The sequence below is a fragment of the Nicotiana tabacum genome, chromosome 15, assembly GCF_000715075.1.
Source record: "Nicotiana tabacum cultivar K326 chromosome 15, ASM71507v2, whole genome shotgun sequence".
NCBI lineage: Eukaryota > Viridiplantae > Streptophyta > Magnoliopsida > Solanales > Solanaceae > Nicotiana > Nicotiana tabacum.
In genome coordinates this window covers 88,124,612-88,139,215 of record NC_134094.1, presented here as the reverse complement: position 1 = coordinate 88,139,215, position 14,604 = coordinate 88,124,612, and the positions used below count along the sequence as shown (strand labels likewise).

Genomic DNA, 14,604 nt, shown 5'->3' with positions numbered 1-14,604 from the left:
AGTGATAACATGTTATAAAACAATAAAAGAAGAAGAAGAGTATTGCAAAGAAAAGTAGAGAGAAAAAGAGAATTCTTATTTATTTGGGATGAATTACAATGAAATAAATCCCCTCTATTTATCAAAAAAATGGATTTAGCCATAAAGTGACAGACTCTACAAAATTATTTACAACGATAATAATATTTTTTTGTATTAAAATTCTAAGTTTCATTAGCAAATATTGCATAAGGAGGTTGTTGTTCCCGTTTAAAAGATGAAAGGAATATTTGTCAAGGGAGTGAGCGTCATCCCAACAAGGACTATGGTCCCATTATTTCCCAAAGAGAAACTTCCTAAACCATAAAATCACTAAAAACAATGAAGAAGTATTCTTCTTTAGAAAAACTTCCACTTATCTTCTCCTTCTTTAGTCCACTGTTCCACTAAACCCACCAAAACGACGACGTTCAAATGCTTCGTTCTCTCACTTCCAAACGCTCTCTCCAATCCCTTCTTCTTCACCACCACCACCCTCTCCGCCGTCCTAATCCCCAACTCACCCCTTTCAATCCCCGCCCCTTCTCTTCTACACCGGGTCCCACCACATCCGAATCCGAACTCCGTAAATACATCGGCTACACACTTCTCCTCTTAGGGTGTGGTGCCGCCACATACTATTCCTTCCCTTTCCCCGAAAACGCCAAGAACAAAAAAGCTCAGCTATTCCGCTACGCTCCGTTACCTGATGATCTTCACACGGTCTCCAATTGGAGCGGGACCCACGAGGTGCAGACCCGGACTTTCTTGCAACCCGAGTCGATTGAAGAGCTCGAAGGGATAGTGAAGGCTGCGAATGAGAAGAAGCAGAGGATCCGGCCTGTCGGGTCGGGTTTGTCGCCCAATGGGATCGGGTTGACCCGAGCTGGGATGGTGAATTTGGCCTTAATGGATAAGGTTTTGAATGTGGATGAGGAGAAGAAAACGGTTACTGTTCAAGCTGGGATAAGGGTTCAGCAGCTTGTGGATGCTATTAAGGAGTATGGGATTACTCTTCAGAACTTTGCATCCATAAGAGAACAGCAAATCGGTGGCATTGTCCAGGTGGATTCTTTATTCCGTCTTTTAGTTTATGTGGTGACATTTCATTTTCAGTCCGCTCCAAAAAGAATTCCGCTCCAAAAAGAATGACATATTTTTGTAACTTGGATGCAATTTAACTTAAACTTTTCATTTTACTCCTAATAAGAAGCTTTTGTAGCAACATGGATTAATTTTTATGAAACGTCTAAGATTACAAGTTTTAAAGGTCCTAAAACCACACAAATGTTTGGCATATTCGTGAGCACAAGTTTCAAAGTCTTCACTTTTTTCTTAAATTTCATGCCTATTCAATCTTTGCCACATTAATTAGAACAGAGGGAGCATTCTGTCTATTTCTTGTGGATTGGTTTATCTTTTGGACTAAAGAGAAGTGATAGATAACTTAGAGTGTTAACTAACATACATAGTGTGTCCATTCCAAATTTTCTCCTGTATATGTGATATTAATCAGAGCGTAACTTATGGGTTCAAGGGACCCAGTAGCTTTTGCATAAGTTGTCCCTGTGTATAGATTGGATCGTAGCTATATACTAACTGTTTTGCGGTGGCCTGAAATTTGCCTCCGGAAATTGGTGAAATGCTAAGTTCTGTGGGAAGTTTATGGATGCGCTCGATACAACTGATATAGTACCTTCTTGATGTATATCTGCCTATGTAAATAAAAATCTTAATTTTGCTTATCAATCAAAGAGAAAAATGTTTAAGCTGGTTCTGTATTACGTGTTGTGTTTCATGGGAGAGCATCTGTTTTTTCTACTTGTTTGAGGTTTCTACATTACTCCAACTTGCAGTTAGTTGATATATTGATTTGTTACTGAGGATCGATTGGGGTGATTCTTAAGCTTTTGTTCCTTTGAATTCAAATTGCTAGGTTGGTGCCCATGGCACTGGTGCCAAGTTGCCTCCAATTGATGAGCAAGTCATAAGCATGAAATTGGTTACCCCTGCCAAAGGCACAATAGAAATTTCAAAAGAGAAAGATCCAGAACTCTTTTATCTAGCTCGATGTGGACTTGGGGGCCTTGGTGTGGTCGCGGAAGTCACTCTTCAGTGTGTTGAGAGGCAGGAACTTGTAGAACATACTTTCCTATCTAACATGAAAGATATCAAGAAAAATCACAAGTAAATATTCTCTTTTTCTTTAGTAATTTGTTTCCCTTTTTGGTAAGCTCTCATAGCTGTTAAGGTAGACTTCTTAGTGGATTTTCTTTATAAAGAACTTGTTACTTGTTAATTTCCGTAACCAAGCTAGCGATTTGCAAGCATCCTAAAACCTAGTTCAAGGGATCTTATGGAAAAAAAGTAGTTTTTACAAGCAAGGATCATTGAATTTGGACATCCTTTGATTTTCTTGCTATTCAATCCACTAATTAAAATTAGAGCTATAAGCCCTAATTCCTTTCCTTTACCATTGCGAGAAAATGGTCTTCTGTGGCCACCTACAATTTGAATAAGAGAAAATGATGTTTTCAGATCTCGTGTGTTATTTTCAATTCTCTTATGTGTAAAAATGAAGATCTCTTGTAAAAAGGACATAAAACTAAAAACAAATTTATAACGGACTAACAAAACCAATTGACCCTCCCGTTGCTGCCGTGCTTCAATCTATCTTTCTTTTGGGGGTTAATTGATATTTGCTCCAGTTTATCCATCAGCTGCATCATGCTGGTGAGCTTCCAATCTTGGCAATTCCTTCTGTGCATGATGTTCCATGTGTCCCTGTTCAGCATTGAACTATTCTTGCATGAGGGTGCATCACAAAAGGCAAAAGTTCGGGAATTCCTTCTTTAGAGTGCTGTTCCCAATCATTTATCATGCCACAATCTGACGTGTTATAAATCCTAATTAAGCTTTGAATTTAAAATTAAGCCTTGATTTAGTGTCGTTGCTACTCTATCAGCGTTATCAAAGGCGAAAAGCGCAAAAAAGCTTTAAGGTCTATTGGGGCTTTAAGTGCAAAGGGCAAATAAAGCGTGAGCCTTAATGAAGAAAAGCGCAAATGGAGAAAAACTATAAATATATATGTGTAGTCTAAGACTAATATCTGTAAGCGTGAATACAAAATATGTGGACAAAGAAATTGAAGAAAATTTACGATAAAGTGAAATATAAATTTGTTAGTGTCTCCTCTTCAGGATTACGCTTATTGGCAAGGAAAAGTATGTTTTAGAGCCTTGATGCCAATACTGAAAAGTATGCTGTTTCACTATGCATTGTATAACCTGATTCTACCCGAAACATCACTGAAGAGTGGTCTTATTGAAGTTTTGAGACCCATTTGGACCCTTCATTAACTCTCAAATGTAGCCTTTTGACAGTAAATTGCTTTTACTATTTCTTCAAATTTGTAACTGGATTTGAATTTGATACAAACCTTTAAAACAGAAAATAAAGCAAGACAACATATATGTGAAAGATTGTTATTTTGATACACTTTGTAATAAATAAAGTAATACTAATATAATTTCATCGGCAAAAAACCTGCATGAACTCCTGCTTTAAATAGACTATCCTTTCAGAAAATTAGTAGGTAAAACTGCTAGTTAATATATACTGAACTTTCCATTAATGGACCCCATTAACTCTCAAATGTAGCCTTTTGACAGTAAATTGCTTTTACTATTTCTTCAAATTTGTAACTGGATTTAAATTTGATACAAACCTTTAAAACAGAAAATAAAGCAACACAACATATATGTGAAAGATTGTTATTTTGATACACTTCGTAATAAATAAAGTAATACTAATATAATTTCATCGGCAAAAAACCTGCATGAACCCCTGCTTTAAATAGACTATCCTTTCAGAAAATTAGTAGGTAAAACTGCTAGTTAATATATACTGAAATTTCCATTAATGGACCCCATAATTCTCAATTTCGTGATTTTTCTGAATTCGTAAGCGCAAGATGGACCGTAAAAAAAAAAGAGATGGCATTTCCTATATTTTTGTCGTCTTACATTATTTATCTTGTTAAAACTTTTGGATAAGAAACAATGTTAATTTTGAAATTCTACAATTAGGAAATCACAAGTTGTATACGAACCTGGTCGGGTTAATATGGGGACTAAAATTTGATGTATTTCATATTTAGTTTCTCCTACTAATTAATTTAATTATATTGAACCCTCTATACCCAAATAAATTATCTAATACGTACTCATTTTGAAAGTATTATTTCACCAAAATATTGAAAATTTGTTGTCTTCATTCGGTCTGTATCTATTGCATCTTTCTTTTTTCTTGTTCTGATTTGAGATAAACAAACCTGCCATGAATATTGGTCTTAGTAGAGAAAGTGAGAAACCAAAATAAGTCACCATGGGATTTCATAGTCATAGTTTTATATCATCAACTCGCTGTAAAAGTACTTTTTAAATAAGAATTAAATATTAATACTGTGACTGAGGCTTTTAGAAGTAGATTCAGTTTTGATATAATACCCTCAATATTTGTCCATGTATATATATATAAAGAATGCAACAATTCATATACGTGTGTTCTCACTAAGAAAAAATTATTTAATGTCAAAATCAGTCATCTAGCACATGGATCAAATATATTGTAAGATATTGAGATAAAGAATCCAACTTGTTGCGTTTTATTTAACTTTTATACCTTTAAATATCATTTACAAATGAAGTGCTTATGTGCATCTACATCACTTAAATGATAATTTTCGCTTGAGAAAAAAGTGATGCGAATCTTGAATTGTTTCTAAGCTGAATATAATGTCTTTATCCTCTCTTTTTTTCACTATTTTTATATGCTATTTATTTTCTATTTTGTTGAGATTATATAAAACAAAATACAAACATCTCTTGGGCAATCAAGTTTAAACAGTAATTAGCAATTCTTTAATCGTTCATTTCAAAATTATCTAACTAAAAAAAAGGATTTTTATGCTTGAGAAACCAAAAGGAAAAAGAGTTGAACAATCTCCAATCTTTTTATATACTTAAAGAGTAATGATGAAAGTATTAATAAGCTCTCCATTATTCTCCCTTATAAGAAGAACAAATAAAGATTTGAGCAATTTTTTTAAATAAAAAAAATTTAAAGCAGATATATTTTTCTATTATATAGAAAAGGAAAGATGGTCAACCAAGGGCATATATGTCATTTCAGAAAAATTCCTACATTGTTTGCAATTTAATAAGGAATGGTTTTTTCTTTGTTAGTACAATTTAAAGCGTCTTTAAGTAAATAGAGCCAGCCAACCCTCAGGGGTTGGCCTGGTGGCAATTGACTTGAGCCTTGGGGTTTGCTCCCTTTCAAGGTCTCAAGTTCGAAACCCACTGGGTGCAAACAATTTTTGAGGGCCATCGGACTGGGTAAAACCTGAATTAACCGTGGTGCACTTGCGGGAAACTCCTTGCCGAGGGCCTGTGCACCCCCGGGATTAGTCGGGGCTCAAAGAGACTTGGACACCCGGTGCAAAAAAAAAAAAAAGTAAATAGAGCCATCTTTGTCTAATTACCAGTGTGCCCTTGGTGAGATCTTTGGCTTTCCTGATCTTGTGGTGCAAATAAAAAAAAAGTAAATAGAGACATCTTTATAGAAAAAATACACTACGTCCAAAAGGAGTGTAAAAAGCACAAAGGCTGCAACTTGCAAGGATGAAGTCAGCTGGGGCCACAAGATTAGGAAAGCAAAAGATCTCACCAAGGGCACACGGGTAATTAGACAAACATAAGTTGGTCTTTTGTTCAGACGGAGGAATAGTACAAAAATCTGGTACAGCAGGCTCAAAGCTAATAATTCGCGAAATTCCAGAACTATCCCTAGGTCGGCAAGCAGGCATGTTGACCTGCTGTCTGCTTATTCCCCCTTCTAATAAGTAGTAAAATGCTGATGATTTGTTGCACCTATATAAATTTTATTGCTAAAGCAGTCTGTTGTTAATGATGGTGCTTGTTTCACATAGGTAGCATGGTAAAGCACATTCGTTGCACTTGGTGTCCTACGCTTGTGAAATAATGCCGCTAACATGTCATTATTTCAGGAAATTCCTATCCGAGAACAAGCATGTCAAATACTTGCACATTCCATATACTGATGCAGTTGTGGTTGTGACATGCAATCCTATATCTAAATCGCGAGGTCCACCAAAGCATAAACCTAAATATACTACAGAAGAAGCCTTGCAGCATGTACGAGTTCTCTATCGGGAGTCATTGCAGAAGTACAGGTATGGTGGCATTGAACTGGCCTGTAAAACCATATTTCAGAACATTCTTTTCCTTGCATTTCTGAATGATGTTCTGTTTTTGGACGAACTTCCCCATGTAGTTTTAGCTATTCTCATACATTGAGAAGGGGCCCATTTTTGCATAGGACCTTTTCCTGAAAGGGAATAGGTGAAATAATAAATTTTTTCTCACCTAATTTATGTGAGGTAATTTTAAAAATTTAGACACTTGCAGTAATAATACTATCAGCAACATTCATAAATTGCAAGAATTCATTTAGCTATTCATTTTTAGCTGTAACGTTTTGCTAATCGAACTAACATTTCAACCACTGCTTTAAAATTGTGTTATAATATTACACGTAATCATCATTAATTGACGAATACAAGTAATAGTGGAGAACAATACGACAGCATTAGTTGAAAAATTTGTTTGATAAGCAAAACGTTACAAGTAATTCAGTATTACTTGTAAAATGCTGAAGATCCTATGTTTCTATTTTTAAAAAAATGTTAATTACTTGCTAATAAGTTTTACCACTGGTTGCAGAGGTCAAGTTGCTGATTCTGGTTCTCCTGAACCTGAGATAGATGAACTATCATTCACTGAACTGAGAGATAAACTACTTGCTTTGGATCCTCTCAACAAGGAGCATGTAATTGAAATCAACAAAGCTGAGGCAGAATTCTGGAGGAAATCAGAAGGATATCGAGTAGGCTGGAGTGATGAAATTTTAGGCTTTGACTGTGGTGGCCACCAGTGGGTGTCAGAGACATGTTTCCCTGCAGGAACCTTGTCAAAGCCTAGCATGAAAGACCTGGAGTACATTGAGGAATTGATGCAGCTCATTGAGAAAGAAAGTGTACCTGCTCCTGCACCTATAGAACAGAGATGGACTGCTTGCAGCAGAAGTCGAATGAGTCCAGCTTATAGCTCAGCGGATGGTGATATATTCTCATGGGTAATATTTTTAGCATGTGAATCTTTGCTTTGCTTATATGAAAAAGCTCCTTTATGCTGGAGCCTGATTATGCACCCTAAATTTGTTGCACAAATTCAAGAAACTACTAAATCAGAAATTAGATATAAAACCATGATGGGTCTTTTTTGTAATCTGTTTTAGATAAAGTAACAGGGTAGGGCTGCGTATACTAGACCCTTGTGGTCCGGCCCTTCCCTGGACTTGCGCATAGCGGGAACTTAGTGCATCGGGCTGTCCTTTGTTTTAGATAAAGTAAAAACCACGATTGACCTTTTGTTTGGCAGTTGAATAAATTCTCACTAGCGTCTTCTTTTGATTTGCTTTTGACTGGGGTGTCATGTACTCTGTCATTGTGGTTGAGGTCTTCTTTTTTGAGGTTCACGACAGGATACTCAGCACAAAATGCATGCAAATCCAAGCTGTGAACTGATTTAAGTCCTTGATCCAACTGCATCTTCTTCGGGAAAAAAAAAAGGATTTTAATCCCATGGATGGTGATACTTAGATGAGATATCCCAACTAATGCGGACAATATCAAGTAGAAATAGACCTTAAATGAGGGCAGGTGGGTTTTATAATGTTTATCTGAACACAGACCTTGGTGGCCTCATGTCCTTTACATGTGCCTTGGTTTTAATTTACTTCATTTCTATTAAAATTTGGATAAATACTGGATAACCTTCTATTCAGACAGTGAGGTCCTCTTTCTGCTTCCACCACATCCGTGATTATCTTTTTACACCTGATATACTTGATGCATAGCTTTAGTACTTATATCCCTTCCAATATGTTGCTAGGTTGGAATAATTATGTATCTTCCAACCATGGATGCTCGGCAGAGGAGGCAAATCACTGAGGAGTTCTTCCACTACAGGCATATGACGCAAGCGCAGTTGTGGGATCATTACTCTGCTTTTGAACATTGGGCGAAGATTGAGGTATGAGTTATTTTTCAGAATTTCTCTTTAAGCCAAGTCATATAGGAGCATAGAGATACTGTTAACCTATCAGTTCCTCTTTAGTTTTGTTATTTTATTTTGCTTTATTATGAGGGAAACTTGCCCCAAGGGAAGAGAGTTCAATGGGCAATGTCTCCATCCTGCTACAAAATCCATTGGAATTGGTGCTGAAAGGGGAAGTCTGGTATTTTTTGAAGTATCTAAAAGATAAAGTCAGTACTGATTCTTTAATATTGCTGAGGAGAAACTGTGCAAGATAAAAGAGATTAGATCTCCCCTACTTCTTCCACTATTTTGCTGCTTTAGCTCTTATTATTGTGATTTTGCAATTCTGAAGAACTGTGAAATTGACGGGAAGATAGAGCTATCTTCTTGTACCTGTTCCATGCACTTGGTCTTTACTTTCTTTAACGATAATCAATCTTAGAGGTGATTCAATTTGTCAAACTGCTGGTTAGAAGCTTCATCGAGAAACATGCTTCTAAAATATGTAGTTGTAGTTCCTATTATCAAGCATAAGCTCATCCTAGGGGATCTTTACAGTTCGTTGTCATTCTAAATTGCCTAAGAAGTAACCTGAGAAGATTCTCAGTTGAAGTGCTAAAAACACAATAGCATTTTAGAGCCTTTTCAAGATTTACTTCCTTGATTGACACAATCACTGATCTCTTCATCAATAAAATTAAAAAAAAACCATGTGACTGATATGTTGCAAAGCATGATTAGCTCTGGTTCTGGTAACAATGTAGAAAGTGGGGCAAATATGGAAGACATCAAATTGGAGTTTCACCTGTTCGTTTAAATGATTGTCTCAAAGCATTAGAGTAAACTATTCTCTAAATACTTATTTCAAAGTGGATTGCATCTTCTGACTTGAGGCAAGCACGTATAGGTCATATAACTTTGTTCATAGACACTTGCTTTTAGAATTTAAAAGATAAATTGAGACAGCCATATCTCCAGTAAAGTTGACTGTTAGGTACTCTAAATGGAGTGGATTGCGGTTACCATTTAACTACATGTTACTTCCAGGTTCCTAAGGACAAGGAAGAGCTTGCCTCTCTGCAGGCAAGGCTAAAGAAGAAATTTCCGGTGGATGCATACAATCAAGCACGAAAGGAGCTGGACCCAAACCGCATCCTTTCTAATAACATGCTTGAGAAGCTCTTCCCTTCATCTGAGGCTGTGTAACTGGTTTCTTGGTTGGTTTACGTCTTTCTTATCAAATCATTTGAACTATAGTGATCTTCATCTTCACGTTTCTTTCAAAGCAAATATTTTGCGGAGGAAATTTGTCCTGTACATTGTTGTTCAGAATGTTAAGTTAAAAGGAATTGTTATAATAATGCTTGTCATGCATTGTATATGCTTGAGCCAGTCTCCAACTTGATTGCCGCCTTCAAGGACAATTTATGGATAGATCGGGAATCTAGTCTGAGGCTAAAGAATTAGTTATGGCTTCAAGTATGTTGTTTCAGTAAGGATGATGCAGCCTCTACTAGGCCAGTTCTGCACACTGTTTCTTGAGCAATTTTCTGAGGATTCTAATGTATTCTGAATAGTACTTTGGTACTATTGTTGAGCCTAAATTTTATTTTGGAGCAGCAGCCAAATTCTTGTCAACAGAACATGTCATGGTTGTTTTAAATCCAGATTTGAACTGGATAACCTCGGCTGTTTGTAATGAATGGAGCTATAGACTAAGTTTTATTATTTAGTAGTTTGACCCTCCTTAGTTTTGCTATTACAGATTAGTCTTGGTTTATAACCTATTTTCATTTTTACCCCTGATAGGCTTGCTTTATATTCTGTGAGCAGATGATTGTAAAGGCATGTTGAATGAAAATCTGAATTTTTAGCTTTTAATTTCTTTTCTCTTTTCAAGTTTCAATGGCGAATCCACACACTGTTATATGATTTGTTCAGTTGCAATAGTTTCTGCTCCCTTCCATATGCCAATATTATTGGGCTGGAATAATTATAAAGCTGAGTAGTTCTGAAGCAAGAACTCGCACGAGTTAATGAGTATACAGAGACATGGGTGGTGGAGTGAGGAATGTGAATATTAAAAAATATTTATTTTTTATTTAACATCGTGTGCAAAACACATCTTAATTAGCAAGTGTGGAGTAATAGAAGTGCTGTGCAAAGAATTGTTAAGTGATAACACTTGTGCTATCTTTTTAACAAGAGATGGGTAATATAATACAGGAGATTTTTGTAGCATTATATTTCTCCTCTTTTTTTTTTTTTTTTTGCACTTCCCATGTTTTTCCGTATACTTTTTCTTTCCATTTTTATACTTCTTTTGTTTGGCCAACTGTTTCCAAAACTATCTTCGTCTTTCTTCTCATAGTATTCCAAAACTGCCTACTGTTTCCTTATTGATCTAACACTTATTGAGGCGAAAGGATGTCTGACTCTGATCTCTGTCAAATAGGACGGATTGAACACTTTAGTATCATAAATAAATAGCTTCCAGTTGTTCAATGAGTTGATAGCCAAAATCATGCCTAAATAATTGATCACAAATTTCTATTTTGTCACTGCCATTTCCTTTTGGTAAAAACTAAAAATCAGTGTAATTTCTTTAATTTGGACCTCTCCTCACTTTTATAATATACGATATAGCCCTACACCTTAATCCATTTTCACCTATTCATATTGACAATTTACGTAAAGGCTGCGTAGCTTTCTCAAGAAATTAAAACTCGTGTGGGAAAAGATGGTAATGTGAATGACATACAACACATTTGTTTTATTAAAATAATAATAAAAAAGAAGCTTGTCCGGATCTGCGAGGAAAATGACGTGATTAAACCTAAATTGACAAGACTTATAAATGAGTCAATATTAGGTGATTACAACTTCAATTTAGACAGCAATGTAAGATACATTTTGAAATTACTCAAACAAGGGGATGATATACAAGTATTTGCAAATAACAGATTTAAAGTCAACTTTACCACTCTACCAAGATCTCTTTAATTAAACAAAATAGTCAAAGAACTTATATTAGAAGTTTAGTTTGACTGACAAAATCAAGACGTTGATCAAAGTATAATTAAATTATGAGAATATAATCTTACAAGCCGAAGCAGTTTTGTGGAAGCTGTACTCGCAAGTCCCAACATCTTATATATACACTTCCCATTTCTTTCAAGCATTCCCTTTTCAGCTTATCAATCAACATAATGAACATTTTGGTGGAGAGAATTAAAAGGTTAAGTACTACTATGAGCAGAACTAGAGGGGCAGAAGGGAGTCTCTAAGACTAGGTAAGCCGATTATAATAACAATTCAAGCCATTATATATATATATATATATATATATATATATATATATATATATATATATATATAATATTCTAACTGTGCTAATACAAATCCGAAATGATCACCAATTAAACAAACCACATCAAATTTCCTTAATAAGAATTGTAAAGAATATCAGATGAAAAAGAACCAACGATAGATTGAGAAACTTTAATTTTCACTGTCCCGTCATTTCAAGCATGTCGCCCACTACGTATGTCATGATTTACGAGGACAAATTCCTCCCCCCCCTCCCCCCCCAAAAAAAAAGGAAAAGAAAATTAGAATGGACTACTCTTTGAGTATGAGAACCTACTCTAATTTTATTAGTAACCAGTAATCATACCACAAATAATCTGAATCCATAAATATCAACCCCACAATTTCTTTTACATAAGATAAAAGAATTCCAAAATATCCAGGCAAAGCTTTTGCTTTTGTTAAACTCTTCTGTTTAACTTTAGCCAAAAAGTGTAGGGATGGTGACGGCAGTAGCACTAGAACAACAAGAGAAAACAACAAGAAGATTTTACTCCTATCATGCTTAATTAAGTACCACTTAAGTGTGGCCTCAAATTTTCCCAATAACATATTACGAATGTTCACTAGACTTGCAATTGGTTGTTAAAAGAAAATTATATACCTTTCGTTCTATTCATATTTTTAATAGCCGAAAAAATATATAAAATTTGTATATTGTTTGTATATATATACATTTTTTATGTTATATATAAAATTATACAAGTTTTATATACTTTTTCGGCTACCAGATGTAAATAGTTTCTGGCACGGGTTAAAAGTGATAATAGACTCTATTTGTTTAATTATTAGTCTCCCTATCCTATTTATATGACGCTCTTTTCATTTTAATCAATCTAAAAAAGAATGATTTCTTTTTTTACCGACAAGTTTTCTTGAGAAAGTATTGTGTCCACTGTCCATCATGTAGTTTATGCATAGAGATCACACCCGAACTCCTTTGTCAAAAAATTATATTGTGCATATAAGGTAAAATTTATTTTGTGTATCTATATATTATATTTTGAATACTCTTGACTTGGCCCAAAAGCGTAGCTCAATCGCTAAGGAGGGTCAAAATCTTTGTGAGGTTGGTAGTTCTATTCCCACTGACCACAATTTCTTTTAAATTTTTAACCCTCCCCAGATCCCACTTCTGAAATTATACTTAATTTGTTGTTGTTGTCTCTTTTCTGAACCCCGATGTGTTGTAGTAAGATGATATTTAGCTTGAAGTATGTATATTTATATGCATATTGCCTCGCATTTTACTCATGTTTCGTAGATTTCAGATGTGAAATATAATGATTTGTGCTAATTTTTGGTGTTTTTATGTGTAGGAAATATCCGGAGGCAATAAGGGACGAAAGTGCGAGATTGGAGCCAAAAATGAGCAAAATTAGAAAATGGCCATTTGTAGCGCCACAGGTAGCGTGCCTAGTTTCCCAGACCTTAAAAATTCCAGCGCTACCCTGGGTGTTGGTGACGGAAAATCTCTCCTACTTTGCCCGGGACAAGGTTATTTCGGCCCAAGACCTATCAAACGCATATAAAAGCAAGACTAAGCCTATTTTGAGGGGGGGAGATGCCACTTTGGAGCAAAAATACACACAAGAAATATCCGGGAGCGAGGATATCTTAGTTTTCTTTATCTTTTCTTAGTATTCTTAATTATTCAACACTTGTGAATTTGTTTTGATATTATCATGAGTGGCTAAAACCCATAGTTCCGGGGTTATGATTTAGCCATAATATTATTGCTTAAAGTTGACTTAATCTTGATTATAATTTACTAATATATGATTGTTTCTTCAATTCTGTGATTAATTGCTTAATTTTTTGGCCAATAGTTAGGTTCTATTTACTATCTATGCTATGCTTGGGAAAGCTACGTCTAGATTAGAGAAGAATTGAAGAGAGCATGATCTTAACTCTGAGTGGGGGGCAAATTTGTGGTTAGGATAAGAATATACCTAGTCACCGTGCTTAATTAAATATCGCAATCTTAACGCGTTCGTAATAGATTGATTCCATATGAATATAGGCATTAATCTATTTTGAATAGGCGAGTAGAAATTCGGGAGAATACTACGAGAGCAATTGTTCGATTAATTAGCAACCATGAGTGAATTGTATGAAAGTGAGAGTTAATTAGAACACAATAGGATTGGTGAATCGATCACAATTCTGGAATATTCGTCTCTACTGAATACATAACAACTATTTTGCTGCTTGATAAATTAGTTACTTGTTAGAATTATTACTTAGTATAAATACACTTTTGAACTCTGATTGACTTGACTGAATAATAATTTTGGTGAAACTAGTGGGTAGTTAACACAAGTCTCTGTAGGTTCGACACTCGACTTATCATTTTATTACTTATACGACCGCGTATACTTGCGTGTGCGTTTGGGAGCAATAAATTTTTGGCGCCGTTGCCGGGGACTTGAATATTGACTACTTTCTAGTTTTTACTTTAGTTGCTTATTTCGTCAAGTCTAACGTTTCTTATTGGTTTCTCTGCTCTCAGGAATTTTGATTTAATGCGAAGGATCAGAAGCCAGGATAGACTTCAAGGCTTTGACCCCGAACCTGAGAGAACATTTCACAGGAGGTTGAGGGAAGCAAGGGACACAAATAATCTTTAGGCACTTGTTTAATTTCCTGTGGACATGGCAGAGGAACAACATATGGCTGTTCAGGAGGTGGCGATGCCCAGCATTGCTAATGTCACCTCCAACATCGTGAAGCCCAGAATCACTGGGCACTTTGAGTTAAAACAGAGCATGATCCAGCTATTACATGCGAATGGGCAATTTATGGGTCTTCCACACGAGGATCCACAACAGCACATCCTGAACTTCCTGGAGATTAGTGATACTTATATCACTAACGGAGTCACTCCAGATTATGTGAGGCTCACATTATTCCCGTTTTCTCTATTGGGCGAAGCAAAGCGGTGGTCGAAGATGAAACCAACTAATTCTATAACATCATGGAATGATCTGGCGAGGAAATTTTTGGCAAGGTTCTTGCCTTCAGGCAAACTGCA

The 14,604-nt window shown here is 35.6% G+C and overlaps 1 protein-coding gene across 2 annotated transcripts; it reads left to right on the top strand.

Annotated features, from left to right (window-relative positions):
• Positions 1-275: 275 nt before the first annotated feature.
• LOC107793071 (L-galactono-1,4-lactone dehydrogenase, mitochondrial-like) lies at positions 276-10,082 on the top strand. Of its 2 annotated transcripts, NM_001325556.1 has the most exon segments (7): positions 427-1,083; positions 1,955-2,205; positions 6,089-6,274; positions 6,825-7,236; positions 8,055-8,195; positions 9,249-9,389; positions 9,392-9,557. In NM_001325556.1, coding segments are annotated over 7 exon segments (1,767 nt in total). In that variant the 5' UTR covers positions 427-453; the 3' UTR covers positions 9,398-9,557.
• Positions 10,083-14,604: the final 4,522 nt, after the last annotated feature.